General features: G+C 45.6%; 1 protein-coding gene across 4 annotated transcripts in view; it reads right to left on the bottom strand.

The window, feature by feature from the left end:
- ABHD6 (abhydrolase domain containing 6, acylglycerol lipase) overlaps positions 1-13,349 on the bottom strand; it is a 53,908-nt gene continuing 40,559 nt past the window's right edge. For all 4 annotated transcript variants that reach the window (XM_006928891.5, XM_023249866.2, XM_019823438.3 and 1 more), the window contains exons 7-10: positions 12,214-12,371; positions 8,759-8,813; positions 8,423-8,523; positions 1-1,140 (exon numbers count right to left, since the gene is read on the bottom strand). In XM_006928891.5, coding sequence (XP_006928953.2) covers positions 964-1,140; positions 8,423-8,523; positions 8,759-8,813; positions 12,214-12,371 — 491 coding nt within the window. In that variant the 3' untranslated portion in view covers positions 1-963. The remainder of the gene's footprint in view (positions 1,141-8,422; positions 8,524-8,758; positions 8,814-12,213; positions 12,372-13,349) is intronic.

Below are 13,349 nucleotides of genomic sequence, written 5' to 3'. Positions count from 1 at the left end.
TGCATGTTGCTGATCTAGATTTATTAAATTTATGTCATGTCATTGTGATCACTTTTACAGCTGTTTAGACTTATTTTCAATCACATTACTGTTCACAGAATTCACAGAATTCATTAACAAACTAGTATTTTACACCCAAGGGTCTTCAGTAGCACAGCAAGATAGACATGAGGCCCACGAGGTGCTTTTGTGTGATTATTTAGATACAGATGTCTAGAACATTATTGCTTTATTAGTCCTATTTTTAAAAATAATAAGTTATTCCCAGGAAACCCACCCTGCCGGGTGCTCTTCACGCTGTGACTGTTCTAGGCTCCCTCGTGATGGAGCTGACATGTGGGGGCCCATCAAACCACCCACCTGTGTTCCCCACTGCTCTGGCAGGTGGGAGGGCTGGCAGCAGTGGAAACACACCCCTCCTCGCATGTTAATGTTTTTCATAGCTTGCTGTTTCCCTCCCTGATCTTGCAGCTGACGAACTGCATTCATATAGGGGTCTCTAACATAAAACTTAAACTAGACATAGACAAGAGGGGCTCAGCAAATGGAGACTAATGCTCCTAAAACAGCCACTGACCATGCAGGGGAGGATGTTGAAGCAACAGAAAAACCTCGAGTCTCAGTCTGTGAGGGATGTTTTGAAAGAAAACGGTCTCGGTGATTAGGGTCCAAGGCAGCCGCTTTGCAACATGAACTTGAAGACTTCTGGGTAGATTTCATGGCTGGGTTTTCTTAATTTTGTTCCATGTGAGTTTCTACATTGTGAAAAATATCTTGGAGATCTGCTCGTGGCTCCCGAAGCTCTGTGGATCTGTCGAGACTGGGGATAGGGGACTGGCTTCCTCAGGGACGCTGGCTCTCTGACCGCGTTTGGGGCAGGATCCCTGAGAAGTGGTGGCCGCGTCAGATTTTGGAGATGGGGGCAGATGCTCAGTGCCAAATGCAGGCTGCGGTCGTGGGGCCTCAGTCCAGCTTCTTGTTGTTGCTTGTGTTGTGCACAGAAGCTAAGAAGTCGACAATGAGCTTGGCTGTCTTCCGGGGCCTCTCCATCACCACTGAGTGCCCACAGTTTTCCAGAAGTTCCACCTGGCAGTTGGCAATCGACTTGGCCAGCATGTCTGCCCCAGACACGTCGAGCACCTGTAGGCAGGACGAGAGAGGAAACCAGACAGAAAAGACTCAGATGCCTGAGTACACGCTTTCGGGGAACGGAATGCCACCTGAAGCCTGGCAGGGGTGATCTGTGGGATCAAGTCACTTCGGTGTCGGGGCTTGTGCCCTCTGACAGATATGACTGCATGCCTCACGTTTTCTTCTGCAATTTGGTGCTAGGAGTTGTGTCACTGCCAGCATTACTAAAGTGGAAACACACAGCCCCTGCCTGGTCTGGTAGGGAAGCCAGACTGGTCAGCAGGAGAGGGTTCTGTTGGGGGAGCATCCTGGGAGCTGAGAGTGCACAAGGGAGGAGGATTCATGGATGATGCGGGACAGGGGGGCACATCATGGCAAAGGCAGGAGATGGCAGTTGGCTTGGTGCTGAGACACAGCACGCAGGGAGTGGGGAGTGCATGGTGGAGAGATGGGGTAGGGAAGAGGGGCCTGTTCCCCCAGCCATGCTTGGGGCTCAGGCCTCCATCTGACAGCAGTGGGGGTCTGCGGGGCTATGTTAGGGATGGACATGATCAGTCCAGCTGTGGGAAAGACACATAAACAAGATGCAAGAGGTGAATGCTAATTATCCCAAGCTGAAGATGGGGGAATAGTATCTCTTTGAAGGTCTTCTGGGGGTCCCCAGAGCTGTGTGACTGAAGGCCTTGAAGTTTGTGAATAACGGGGAACGCTCTTCTGATATGAAAGCCACCACTCTCCAGGGCTGACCCTTTCCCAATAAGGCATTTAATTTCATTGTGCCATAGGTTACCTGGCCATTTACACCAATCCAGTGTTTCCTCCCCAACACCCTATGTAGTCTCAGATTTGCATTCATTTCCTTTCATGGCTTTCACCTTCGACTCATCCCACGCAAGAGGACCCCTCCCCTCATCCTCAACACAAAAGCAGGACCCACAACAAACTCAAGTACTGTTTTCTTTTTTCCTTAAAAAATTTTTTTTAATACTTTTTTTTTTTTTTGAAAGAGAGAGACAGAGTGCAAGCTGGGGAGGGGTAGAGAGAGGGAGACACAGAATCTGAAGCAGGCTCCAGGCTCTGAGCTGTCAGCACAGAGCCGGATGCAGGGCTTGAACCCACAGACTGCGAGATCATGACCTGAGCCAAAGTTGACGCTCAACCAACTGAGCCACCCAGGTTCCCCAAGTGCCTTCTGTTTTTGAGCTTCATTTTCATCAATCCAGACCATTAGAACCAAGATTTTCCACCCAGGAAGTGGAGCGAGAAGCATCCCTCAGCCAAGGCACAGAGCACAGCAAAGTACCCCCGGGGCCACAAATAGGAGCAGCTAATGGGGAGCTTAGTGAGGGGGGCACCCTGCAGAGGAATCAGACACCGCTGTCTTCCCCTCACTCACAGGTAAGGCTGCCGTGGCACCTGTCTGAGCAGAAATAAAGTCCAGATTCTGTGGAAATGCAAGTGGACTCAACTGGTCAAAGTATGAAAAAGTAGAAACTCCCAACTGAATATCCTACAGAGAGCTCAAAAATACCCACATGAGCCTCTAGCTTTGACCCTGTTATGCTGGCCAAATCCAGCATTCTCCACGGTCACTCAGAGGTACATGCAATAACAGCTGTGTGGACCCTCATGCACGTCTACAGGAACCACACCAGCTGTTTCTTGGGCAAGACATTCATACAGATGGTCAAACAATCTTCCTCCATCCCATTTCAGGCCAAGTCCAAAATTAGGGTGAAGAAAGTGAGGCACTGGCCTTGGGCACAAAACCTAAGCAGGCTCCAAAAAACTCAGTCATCAATATGGAGATTATTATTTTTTTAAGTAAGCTCCAGGGTGGAGCCCAACGTGGGGCTCGAACTCAAGACCCTGAGATCAAGAGTTGGATGCTTAACCAACTGAGCCACTCAGGTGCCCCAAGATGAAGATTATTTTAATGCAGTATTTAAAACAAACATTAATGCAAAAAGATCCATCATGAATAAAATATAAAAATTATAAAGATAGGATCTAACCTTAGTTTGAGCCCTGTCAGGCATGATAATGTAAGTAGACCATAAGCTGCTGGAGGGTAGGGATCCTGTCTGTCTTGGTCCCTGCTATATTCCCAGGGTCTAATATGGTGTCAGGCACATACTAGGTGCTCCATATAAATCTGTTAGCTGACTTAAATGCATAGGCAGTCAGTTAGTGGGTTTGTCCCTTTGCTAGTTTATTTACTTTCTTTTTTTAAATAAGGCATCTTTTTTTTAAGTTTATTTATTTATTTTGAGAGAGCCAGAGAGAGGAGAGTGCTAGCAGGGGAGGGGCAGAGAGAGAGGGAGAATCCCAAGCAGGCTCTGTGCTGTCAGCTCAAACCCACGAAACTGTGAGATCATGACTTGAGTCAAGATCAAGAGTCAGATGCTTAACCAACTGAGTCACCCAGGCGCCCCTATTTACTTTCTAACTTGCTCACTCATTCACTGTGTACTCTGGGTCTCCTGCATACCAGGCACTGTGCTAGCAGGATGAAGGGACATGAATAGTAATAAACCTTGTGTATTTCCACAAGGCCCTCCCACTCTGTGGGACTGAACACAGAGGGGAAATACTTAAACTGCTGTGCAGAAATCCTCTCAGGTTTAGTTGTGCAGGCTGTATACTGGCCAAATCCAGGGGGCATGACTGACATAAACAACAATGTGCATAGCTCCCTGCAGTCTACAGTACAGCAGCTACGGAACCTACAGGGGTCCAAAGAACAGGGAGACTGCATTCAGCCTGGAAGGGGCTGGCCAGTGACACCAAATGTTGATGATAGAGCAGGAAAAGAGCCATATGCTTGGGAAGCAAAAGGCTATGAAATAAAGGGCCCCTAAAGCCTTTGCTATTTGGATTCTGCCCTGGGGATGGTCCATAGAACACACAGAAGATCTGATTGTATTTATAGCAGGCCCATGGAACGTTATGCTCTTTTTTCAGAACAAAATGGACTCCAGAGTCCTGGAAGAAATTCTGGACCCTAGCCAGAGGCCAACTATCACAGGCAAAGGACATGAGTAATAAACAACTTATTTTTGTGTAACTGGAGAAAGATCACCCTCATATGTATTCACTTAAGCCCCACACTCACCCTAGTAGAAGAGAAACACAGGATTTGGAGTGGCTGAATGGCTTGCTCAAGGTCACGGGCCAATACAGGGCAAAGGCAGGGCTGGAACCTAGACTTTGTCTAAGCCCAGCAACCTGGTTTCTGCATTGTCCCCTTGTTGGTCCCTGAGAGCCCCAAATAACCTTTGGGGTTTCTAGAATGAAGAAAGGCCTTCATTGTTCTAACTTGATTCTGATTGAATAAGCCCCTGCTGGCCTACTCTGTGTCCTGCTTCTCCCCTCAGATGTACACAAAGCTTCTTTTAGTCCTTTGGCCGCTGCAGAAGAGATCACGTGAGCCCTCCCTCCTCTCCATGCCCACCTCCCTGCACTATACATCCTTGACACACCTGGCCGATCTGGGATAGCTGCACACTGATGCTATCACCGCTCCCTCCCCCCATGTGCTGGGCACACAGTCCTGGCTTCTCCTTCCAGGAGACCATCCTGACCTTAGAAAGGCTCCATTTCTGGGGCGCCTGGGTGACTCAATAGGTTGAGCATCCAACTTCAGCTCAGGTCATGATCTCGTGATTCATGAGTTTGAGCCCCGTGTCGGGCTCTGTGCTGACAGCTCAGAGCCTGGAGCCTGCTTCGGATTCTGTGTCCCCCTCTCTCTCCACCCCAGCCCTGCTTGTGCTCTCTCTCTGTCTTTCAAAACTGAATAAACATTAAAAAAAATTAAAAAAAAAAAGAAAGGCTCCATTTCTCATTGCCTCCTCTTCCTTTACATTTTAGAAGAACTCTGAGTTAAGATACAATTTCTAAAGAACAGTTGCAAACAAAAAACATAAATCAGTATGGAGGCTCTATTATCGCTTGTGTCCCCCCCAAAATTCATATCTTGAAGTACCAACTGCCAATCCTTCAAAAGGTGACTTTATTTGAAAATAGGGTTGTTGCAAATGTAATTAGTTAAGATGAGGTCATACGGGTGCAGGGTGGACCCCTCACTCAATATGATTGGCCCCCTTACAAAAATTTAAACACAGAGACACACAGGTATAGGGAGAATGCCATGTGAGGATGAAGGCTGACAGCAGGGTGAGATATCTATTAGCCAAGGAACACAAAGATCGCCAGCATCCACCAGAAGCTGGGGAAGAGGCATGGTACAGATTCTCCCTGACAGCTCCCAGAAGGAACCAAATTGCTGACAACTTGAACTTGGACTACTAGCTTCTAGAACCCTAAGATCGTCAATTTCTATTGTTTAGGCCACCCAGTTTGTGGTACTTTGTTATGACTATCCCAGCAAACTAATACAGAGCCATCTAATAAAACCTATTAAAACATTATTATTAAAAAAAATTTTTTTTTTAAGTAAGCTGTATACCCAACGTGGGGCTTAAACTCACAACACCCGACTTCAAGAGTTGCATGTTCTACCGACTGATCCAGCCAGGCACTCCTAACACCTATTAAAATTTTAAAAAGCACTTGCCTTTTGACCCAGTGGGTCCACACCAAAGAATTCACACTTTGCGTATGCTCTCACACTCCACAAACTCATACCTGTACTGATGTTCACTGAGGTACTGTTTAATAGCAAAAAACTAGAAATTATCTAAATGACCATTAGTAGGGCACTAATTATATACACTGTGGCAGAGCCACAAAATGGAGTACTATGCAGCTGTTACAAGAATCACATAGGGGCACCTGGGTGGCTCAGGCAGTACGTGTCTGATTCTTGATTTCCACTCAGATCATGATCTCACCGTTCACAAGATCAAGCCCTGTGTTGGGTTCAGTGCCGACAGGGCAGAGCCTGCTTGGGATTCTTTCTCTGCATCTCTCTCTCTGCTCTTCCCCCCACTCACTCTCTCCCTCAAAATAAATACATAAACTTAAAGAAGAAAAAGAAAAGGGGTGTGTAGGTGGCTCAGATGGTTGAGTATCTGACTTCAGCTCAGGTCACAATCTCACAACTTGTGGGTTCGAGCCCCACAGTGGGCTCTGCCCTGACAGCACAGAGCCTGCTTCAGATACTCTGTCTCCATCTCGCTGCCCCTTTCCTGCGCATTCTCTCTCTCTCTCTCTCTCTCTCTCAAAAACAAACAAACATTAAAAAAAAAGAAGAAGAATGTAAACTTTGCTTGGGGCAAGAATCATTCACAGATGGTAAATCTAGGCAGGGGGGGGGGGGAATGTTTGATGAGGAACAGGATATTTCAAAGTGTCTCCAACAGACTCCTTATCAGTTGCAAGGAGAGAAACAGTAACTCTACAATGAAGAAATGAGACAACTTAATCAGGCAATCAACATTAACATCATGAGGATGGGCAGAAGGACACTGTGTGTCCGAGATGTGAAATCTTACCATGCATGAGCTATTCCAGTGGTGATACAAAACCTGAGTTTAATCATGAGGAAACAGCAAAGTCAAATTAAGGAACATTTAATAAAATAACTGACCTATACTTTTCAAATATCTCAACGCCATGAATGACAGAGTAGGGTATCAGTCCATAATAAAGGAGACTGCAGAGACATGACATTTAATATGTGATCCTGGATTAGATCCTAGTTCAGGGAAGCAAGAGAAGGAGAAGGATTCCATATAGGACCTTGTTGAAACAGCTGATGAATTTGAAATATGGATGGTAGATTAGACAAAGGCATCGCATCAGTGTTAAAATTCCTGAATGTGGGGAGCCCAGGTGGCTCAGTCGGTTAAGCGTCTGATTTCAGCTCAGGTCATGATCTCACAATTCATGGGTTTGGGCCCCACATTGAACTTTGTGCTGACAGCACTGAGCCTGCTTCGAATTCTCTGTCTTCCTCTCTCTCTGCCTACCCGCCCCCCCCACTTTGTTCTCTCTCTCTCTCTCTCAAAAATAAATAAACTTTTTAAAAAATTAAGAAAAAAAAGCAGGATTTAACCACTGGTCTTATCATTTTTGTGTGTGTATAGAAAAACTTATTACTTAAATACATGAATAAAAGTCAGGAAAATAAAAAAATATATATTAAAAAATAGAGCAGTAAATCTGTGTGGGCTGGTATGAAATGATTTCCAAGATACATAAATTCCTACATATATGAAATAATAATGTGCAAAACAGTGCATATAGCATGTGTGAACAACTTACAGATAAAACTTATCTATGTATGTATATGTATGCTTAGCATAGCAGTAAGTAAATAATAGTCCGCTGCCTGTTTTTGGAAATAAAGGTTCATTGGAACTCTGCCAGGTCACTTGTCTGCATATTGTCTATGGCTGCTTTTGCACAACAGCAGAGCTCAGTAGTCGCGACAGAGATAGTCACAACTAAGTAAAAAATATTTGCTGCTGTCAATATCTGCCTAAGAAAATTTAAGAAATAAATGTAAGACAGTAAGAACTGCCTCAAGGAAATGGGAATTGGAATGTGGGATGGAAAAGAGATCAAATTTTCATCAGAAACCTTTTGGTATTCTTTTTTTAATGTTTGTTTATTTTTGAGAGAGAGAGAACACGCGCGTGTGCGTGGGGGAGAGGCAGAGAGAGCGAGAGGGACAGAAGATCCGAAGTGGGCTCTACACCGAGAGTAGAGAGCCCAATGAAGGGCTAGAAGTCCTGAACCACAAGATCATGACTTGAACCAAAATTGGACACTTAACAGACTGAGCCACCCAGGTGCCTCTACCTTTTTGTACTCTTTAAAGTCTTTTGTAGGGGTGCCTGGGTGGCTCAGTCGGTTAAATGGCCGACTTCGGCTCAGGCCATGATCTCGCGGTCCGTGAGTTCTAGCCCCGCGTCGGGCTCTGTGCTGACAGCTCAGAGCCTGGAGCCTGCTTCAGATTCTGTGTCTCCCTCTCTGACCCTTCCCTGTTCATGCTCTGTCTCTCCCTGTCTCAAAAATAAATAAACGTTAAAAAAAAAAAATTAAAAAAAATAAATAAAGTTTTTTGTACTATGAGGCTACATGGCTTTGATAAAAGTAATCTGTAAAAATGATTTTAAATTGCCTTTCATTTTAAAAGATCAATGTCATTGCTCTCAACTCAGAGAATGACATCCCTCATAAATATCAGCACCTGACCCAGGCGTGTTCCATCTTTTGCTGGTATCAGAAACCAGCCGATGAGGCTCACTTTATAAATGACCTCTTGTTTTTCCTCAAAGGCCAGTGCAACTGGCACAGGTGGCCCCAGGGACACACTACATACCTGGTCTTGTTTTCCCCAAATGATCTGCGTTGGGACCTTGATCTTGTCCATGTTCTGATGGAGGGAGTATCTTGACTTCTCACTGACGATTTCCAAAAACACTTCAGAAAAGGAAAACAAAGTGAGCACACGCTGGGTACCCACTGCAGAGTTCAGGGACAGGCATTGAGTCCAGGCCACCACTTTCTGTGGCCCCAGAAAACTATCAAAGGGGCCCCAGAAAACTATCAAAGGGTCCCAGGAAACTATCCAAGTCTCAGAAATGTAAACTAGAAGAGCCAGCCACCCATAAAGCTTCATTTGTCACGAGCAAAAAGCTTAAACGGCACTACTTACGCTTTCGGTAGAAGTTGTTATGAGGGATTCGGACGTCAACAAGGCCTTGCAGGATCTATAGAGAAGTGACCCATAGTTAGAAGGCAGGAGATGATTTGTTTCCTTGGGCCCCCCAGGGCTCTGGGACAGTGAAGGAAATAAAGTCCAGCAATTTACAGCATTGGCATTGTCAAGGTTTTAAGGCCTGGTCCTCCAAATTCCCACAATGTAGTATGCATTGTAATTGACTCAGGGTCATATGATGCTTTTTCCTTTGTAATTAAGGAGGAACGTGGGTAGTACTGCGAAGCCAAAGCATGTAAAAAACACCTGAGATGGGGTCACAGCCACTTCATCTTGAGATTCTCTGCTAAGCTTAAAACACAATCTGGCTGGAGATAATATCAAATAACTGTTTAATAATATCCACATGCAGAACAAGGTCTATTAAAAAAAATTAAACTATTGGGGTTGATGAGCCTCTTGAACAATAAAGAGATAAACTACTGAGAAAATTCTGGGAAGGGTTCCATAGTCCTTTGCTTATTATTCAATGTTATCTTTGTCTTCCTTGCGGAGGGCTGGAGAAGGCTGCAGCCAATGTGGGCAGGCCAGATCTCCTGGACCCGGAATCCTGACCCAGAGACATGCTACGGGCAGAAGGAACACAGTCCTCCTCTTCCTCGTGCCTCAGGAGTTGAAGTAGAGTACAGTCTTCACATTAGCACTGGCACTCATCTACCTGGGAATGGTTCAAGCCCCTTAAATGACTTTATGGAGTCCTGTGTGCTGACTGAAGTGGGAACATCCAGCCAGAACTGCTCTAAACCAACCGTCTGGAGCATGACTAGAACCTGACCATTCTGGAAGTGGAAGCCTAGAGGTGAGACCAATGGCAAGCTGTCCAACACACTGTCTCAGCATCAGCCATTTTCTTTGCTCTACTATTTATCTTGCCCCCATGTATCTATCCATCTTGCATCCTCCACCCATCCACCTGCTCTACCCATTCTGCCACCCATCCACCTATCTTGCATCTCTGACTCATACGTGCATATATCTATCCGTGCATCCACCTACCCCGCATCTACCCATTCGTTCAACCTCCATCCCTGCTTCATGCAGACATCCATCCAACCACCCTGCATCTCTGAATCATACACCAATATATCCATCTATCCTGCATCCACCCATCCATCCACCTTCCATCCCTGCATTCTCCAGGCAACCTCCCATCCATCCATCCTGCACTTTTAATCACCTAAGCATATATAGGCATCAATTCATGCGTCCATCTACTCCTCTGCATCTACTCACATGTCCATTCTCCATCTCTGCATTGTCCGGGCATCTTCCCGTCCTCTGGCCCACCCAATCTATACCCAGGACCTATTTGATGCAAGCACTGTGCTAAAGGCTGCGGGCGGGGGGGGGGGGGGGGGGGGGCTGATAAAACAGCCAGTTAAAACAAAATTCTTGATTTTGCTGAGGTTAGAGTGGAAAACACAGGCAAGTAAATAGACAAACATAACAACATGACACAGAAGGCAGAGTGCCTGATGCTCCTTGTCTCCTAGAAGGGAAGACTTTTAGAGCTGCCGCTTACTTTCTCCTAGTGTTTTCATATCCCTGACAACTCAAAATGTGGAATTTGCTTTTTTTTTTAACGTTTATTTATTTCTGAGAGAGAGAAAAAAAAACAAGTGGGGGAGGAGCAGAGAGAGGGGGACAGAGTATGCAAAGTGGGCTCTTTGCTGACAGCAGCAAGCCCAATGATCTGCGAGATCATGACCTGAGCTGAAGTCGGATGCTCAACTGACTGAGCAGTGCAGGCACCCCAAAACACGGAATTTCCTAAAGCGCTGTTTGACTACTCTAGACTGGGAAGAGATCACAGCTGGGAGGGGATCAATGCAAGCTCACAACTAAAAAAAGGATATCAGGGATAGAACATACCCCAGAAGCAGACTCTGGGTGCTTCTACACCCCTTAACTGAGTCATGTTCACACCATCTGAACAGAGTCCGTTCCCTCAACTCCTAGGAGGCCCCACCCCAAGGCAGAGTCCAGTTCCTACACTAGAAAAAGATTAGTTGCAGTTATGAGACTGAACCATGCATTCTTATCTCTTGGTTCCCACACCCCTTCCCCAGATTCACAGCTTCATTCAGACCATGACCTGCCACAACATGCTGCTGATGGCTCTAACCAGTCCCTCAGCTCTACCTGTATATCCAATCTGCACCTCCAACTGACTGCTTGACATCTACACCTGGAGCCCTTACAGACAGCTTGAATAAGTCCAAATTGGAGCCTGTCCCCAAGACCCGCCCTCCCTCTCTCCTTCCCCTACTCAGAAAATGCTGCCTTTATCCAACTCAAGTACCAGAAATCACTTGTGACTCCTCACTGTCCCACATCCTCCACTTGCAATTTGCCATAAGTGCTGTCTGTCCTTCCTCCAAAGCATCTCAGGTCTCTAGTCTCCACTGCCACTGCCTTCGTCTACACCACTGTCACCTCCCAGGTCACAGGAGGACCCCAATGGTTCTTTGTTTCTGTTTGAGCACCCCACAGTCCTTCCTAGAACTCCAGGCTCCTTCCCATCACCTGTTGGGTCCTAGGTGATCTAGCCCAGTGGTTCTCAAAGCGGTTTCTGCTAGTCCAAGAGGTCAAACTATTTCCATTGTAATGCTAAATATTACTTGCTCTCTTCAATTTCATTCTCTCAAAAGCATTGTGCTTCTCAGAACCTACTTGTCGAGGGATAGTGTCATCATACTGATTACGAGTGCCTGTAGGTATGTTCTCGTGTTTTGCATTTTCTGAGTTTTACTTTCTGATATGGTAAATGTCAATAGTCAGAACCTCCATAAACAAAAGCTCTTTGGGGGGTTCTTACTAATTCTTAAGAGTGTAAAGCAGTCCTGAAATTTAAAAAAAAAAAAAAAGGAAAGAAAAGAAAAAGAAAAAGAAAAAGAAAAAGAAAAAGGAAAAGGAAAAAGAAAAAGAAGAAAAAGAAGAAGAAATCTCTGTTCTCCCTCCCTCTCCCTCTGGGCCCCATTCACCCAAGCCTCCTTCCAGTGCCTTAAACTTACCTATGTTTTCCCCATCTCTGCCTACGCTATTTCCTTAAAGAGGTTTATCAAAGTCTCCACTGCCTCCCTGCTTTCAATCACTATACACCAGCTTCATTTCCTCGATAGAACTTACCACAGTTTGTATTTGTTTACTTGTTAGTTGCCTGTCTCCCCGCCACCCCCCTCCAGGCCAGTGTCTGCACAGGTGCCTTCTCGGTCTTATTTCTTCATCATTGTGCCCAAACACAGTGCCTGACATGTCACAGGCACAGTACAGACATGTGCTGAGTGACTAAATAGATGAGTACGAGATGCAAGAACTGTGTGAAGGAAGCCAGCCCTGGACGCCCAAGCCTCTGGCAGAGGGCAGGCAGACTGCTGCTGAGATCACATTACCTGCTGGGGCACCTTGAAGCGGACGTAGGAGCAGAGCTGGAGCATTTCACTCATCTCTTCTGGAGTGGATGGGATCAAGGGGATCTTCTCCATGGCGGCCGAGTCCTGCAGTTCTTTGAGCCGCTGTATAAATTGATTATCAGTTGAGTACTGCAGGCCTGTGGGATTCAAACCAAAACAGCTTGGCAATGTATCTTCCTTCTTACTAACTCTCATTTTAGAAGGAAACCTCCAATATTGGCCCAGAGCTAATATATTTCAGGTGTTTTTCACCAAATTTCTTTTTCATCAGTACTGCCATCCTTGCTCAAGGTCAAAACCACACTCTGAGAAACACATTAAAAAAAAAAATCCTTCAGGATATTTTAGTGACTGGTTACTCAAACTGTGGTCCATGGACCAGCAGCACTGGAAGCCCATAAGAAATGCGGAATCTCAGCCCTTCTCCTAAGACTCTTGAATCAGAATGTGCACTTTAACAAGATGCTGGGGAGGCATATGTATGATAGAGTTTAAGAAGCATTAGTTGATAAGACAACTTGCCTGAGCCCCTGCACATTCATATCATTAAGGGGAAGGCTGGTAAAATACATGAAGGAAAGAAAACACAGGCCTGGAATGACTGACAACTCCTTCCTTTGGCCTGGACCCACTTAGTAATCTCTTTTTTAGGGTCAATACGTATACACAGTGAAAGAGAGACCCCTTCTGAGCTGTCTGCCATGTTGCCCTCCACACAGTCCCTCCTTGTCCAGATCATTAGGTGTTCACTGAGACTGAACGGCCTTGAGACTGACCATCATTTCCTATCTCCCTGGAGCAAGACACAAGAAAATTCACATGAGCTGATATGCACAGGAGGGCAAAACTAATTTTCACTTCCAACACTGAGCAAATGTCTAGATGTTTAACTTAGCTGACAAGCTACATTTCAGAAAGAAAGGCAGTGACATCAATACTGTGCTGCAGAAATCCACACTTTATAAATCTCCTATATTCAGCAATTCCTTTAAAGCTAGCATGGGCATCATGTGGCTTTTGCGATGCCATGGGGCAGATTACACGATCTATTTCCTTTTACTTTAAAAATAATCCTAGATTAAATGTCATGTGGTATCCTGGATCGGATCCTGGAA

Source organism: Felis catus, chromosome A2 (genome assembly GCF_018350175.1).
Source record: "Felis catus isolate Fca126 chromosome A2, F.catus_Fca126_mat1.0, whole genome shotgun sequence".
NCBI lineage: Eukaryota > Metazoa > Chordata > Mammalia > Carnivora > Felidae > Felis > Felis catus.
The sequence above is the reverse complement of the archived record's forward strand: the minus strand, read 5'-3'. Positions and strand labels throughout refer to the sequence as shown.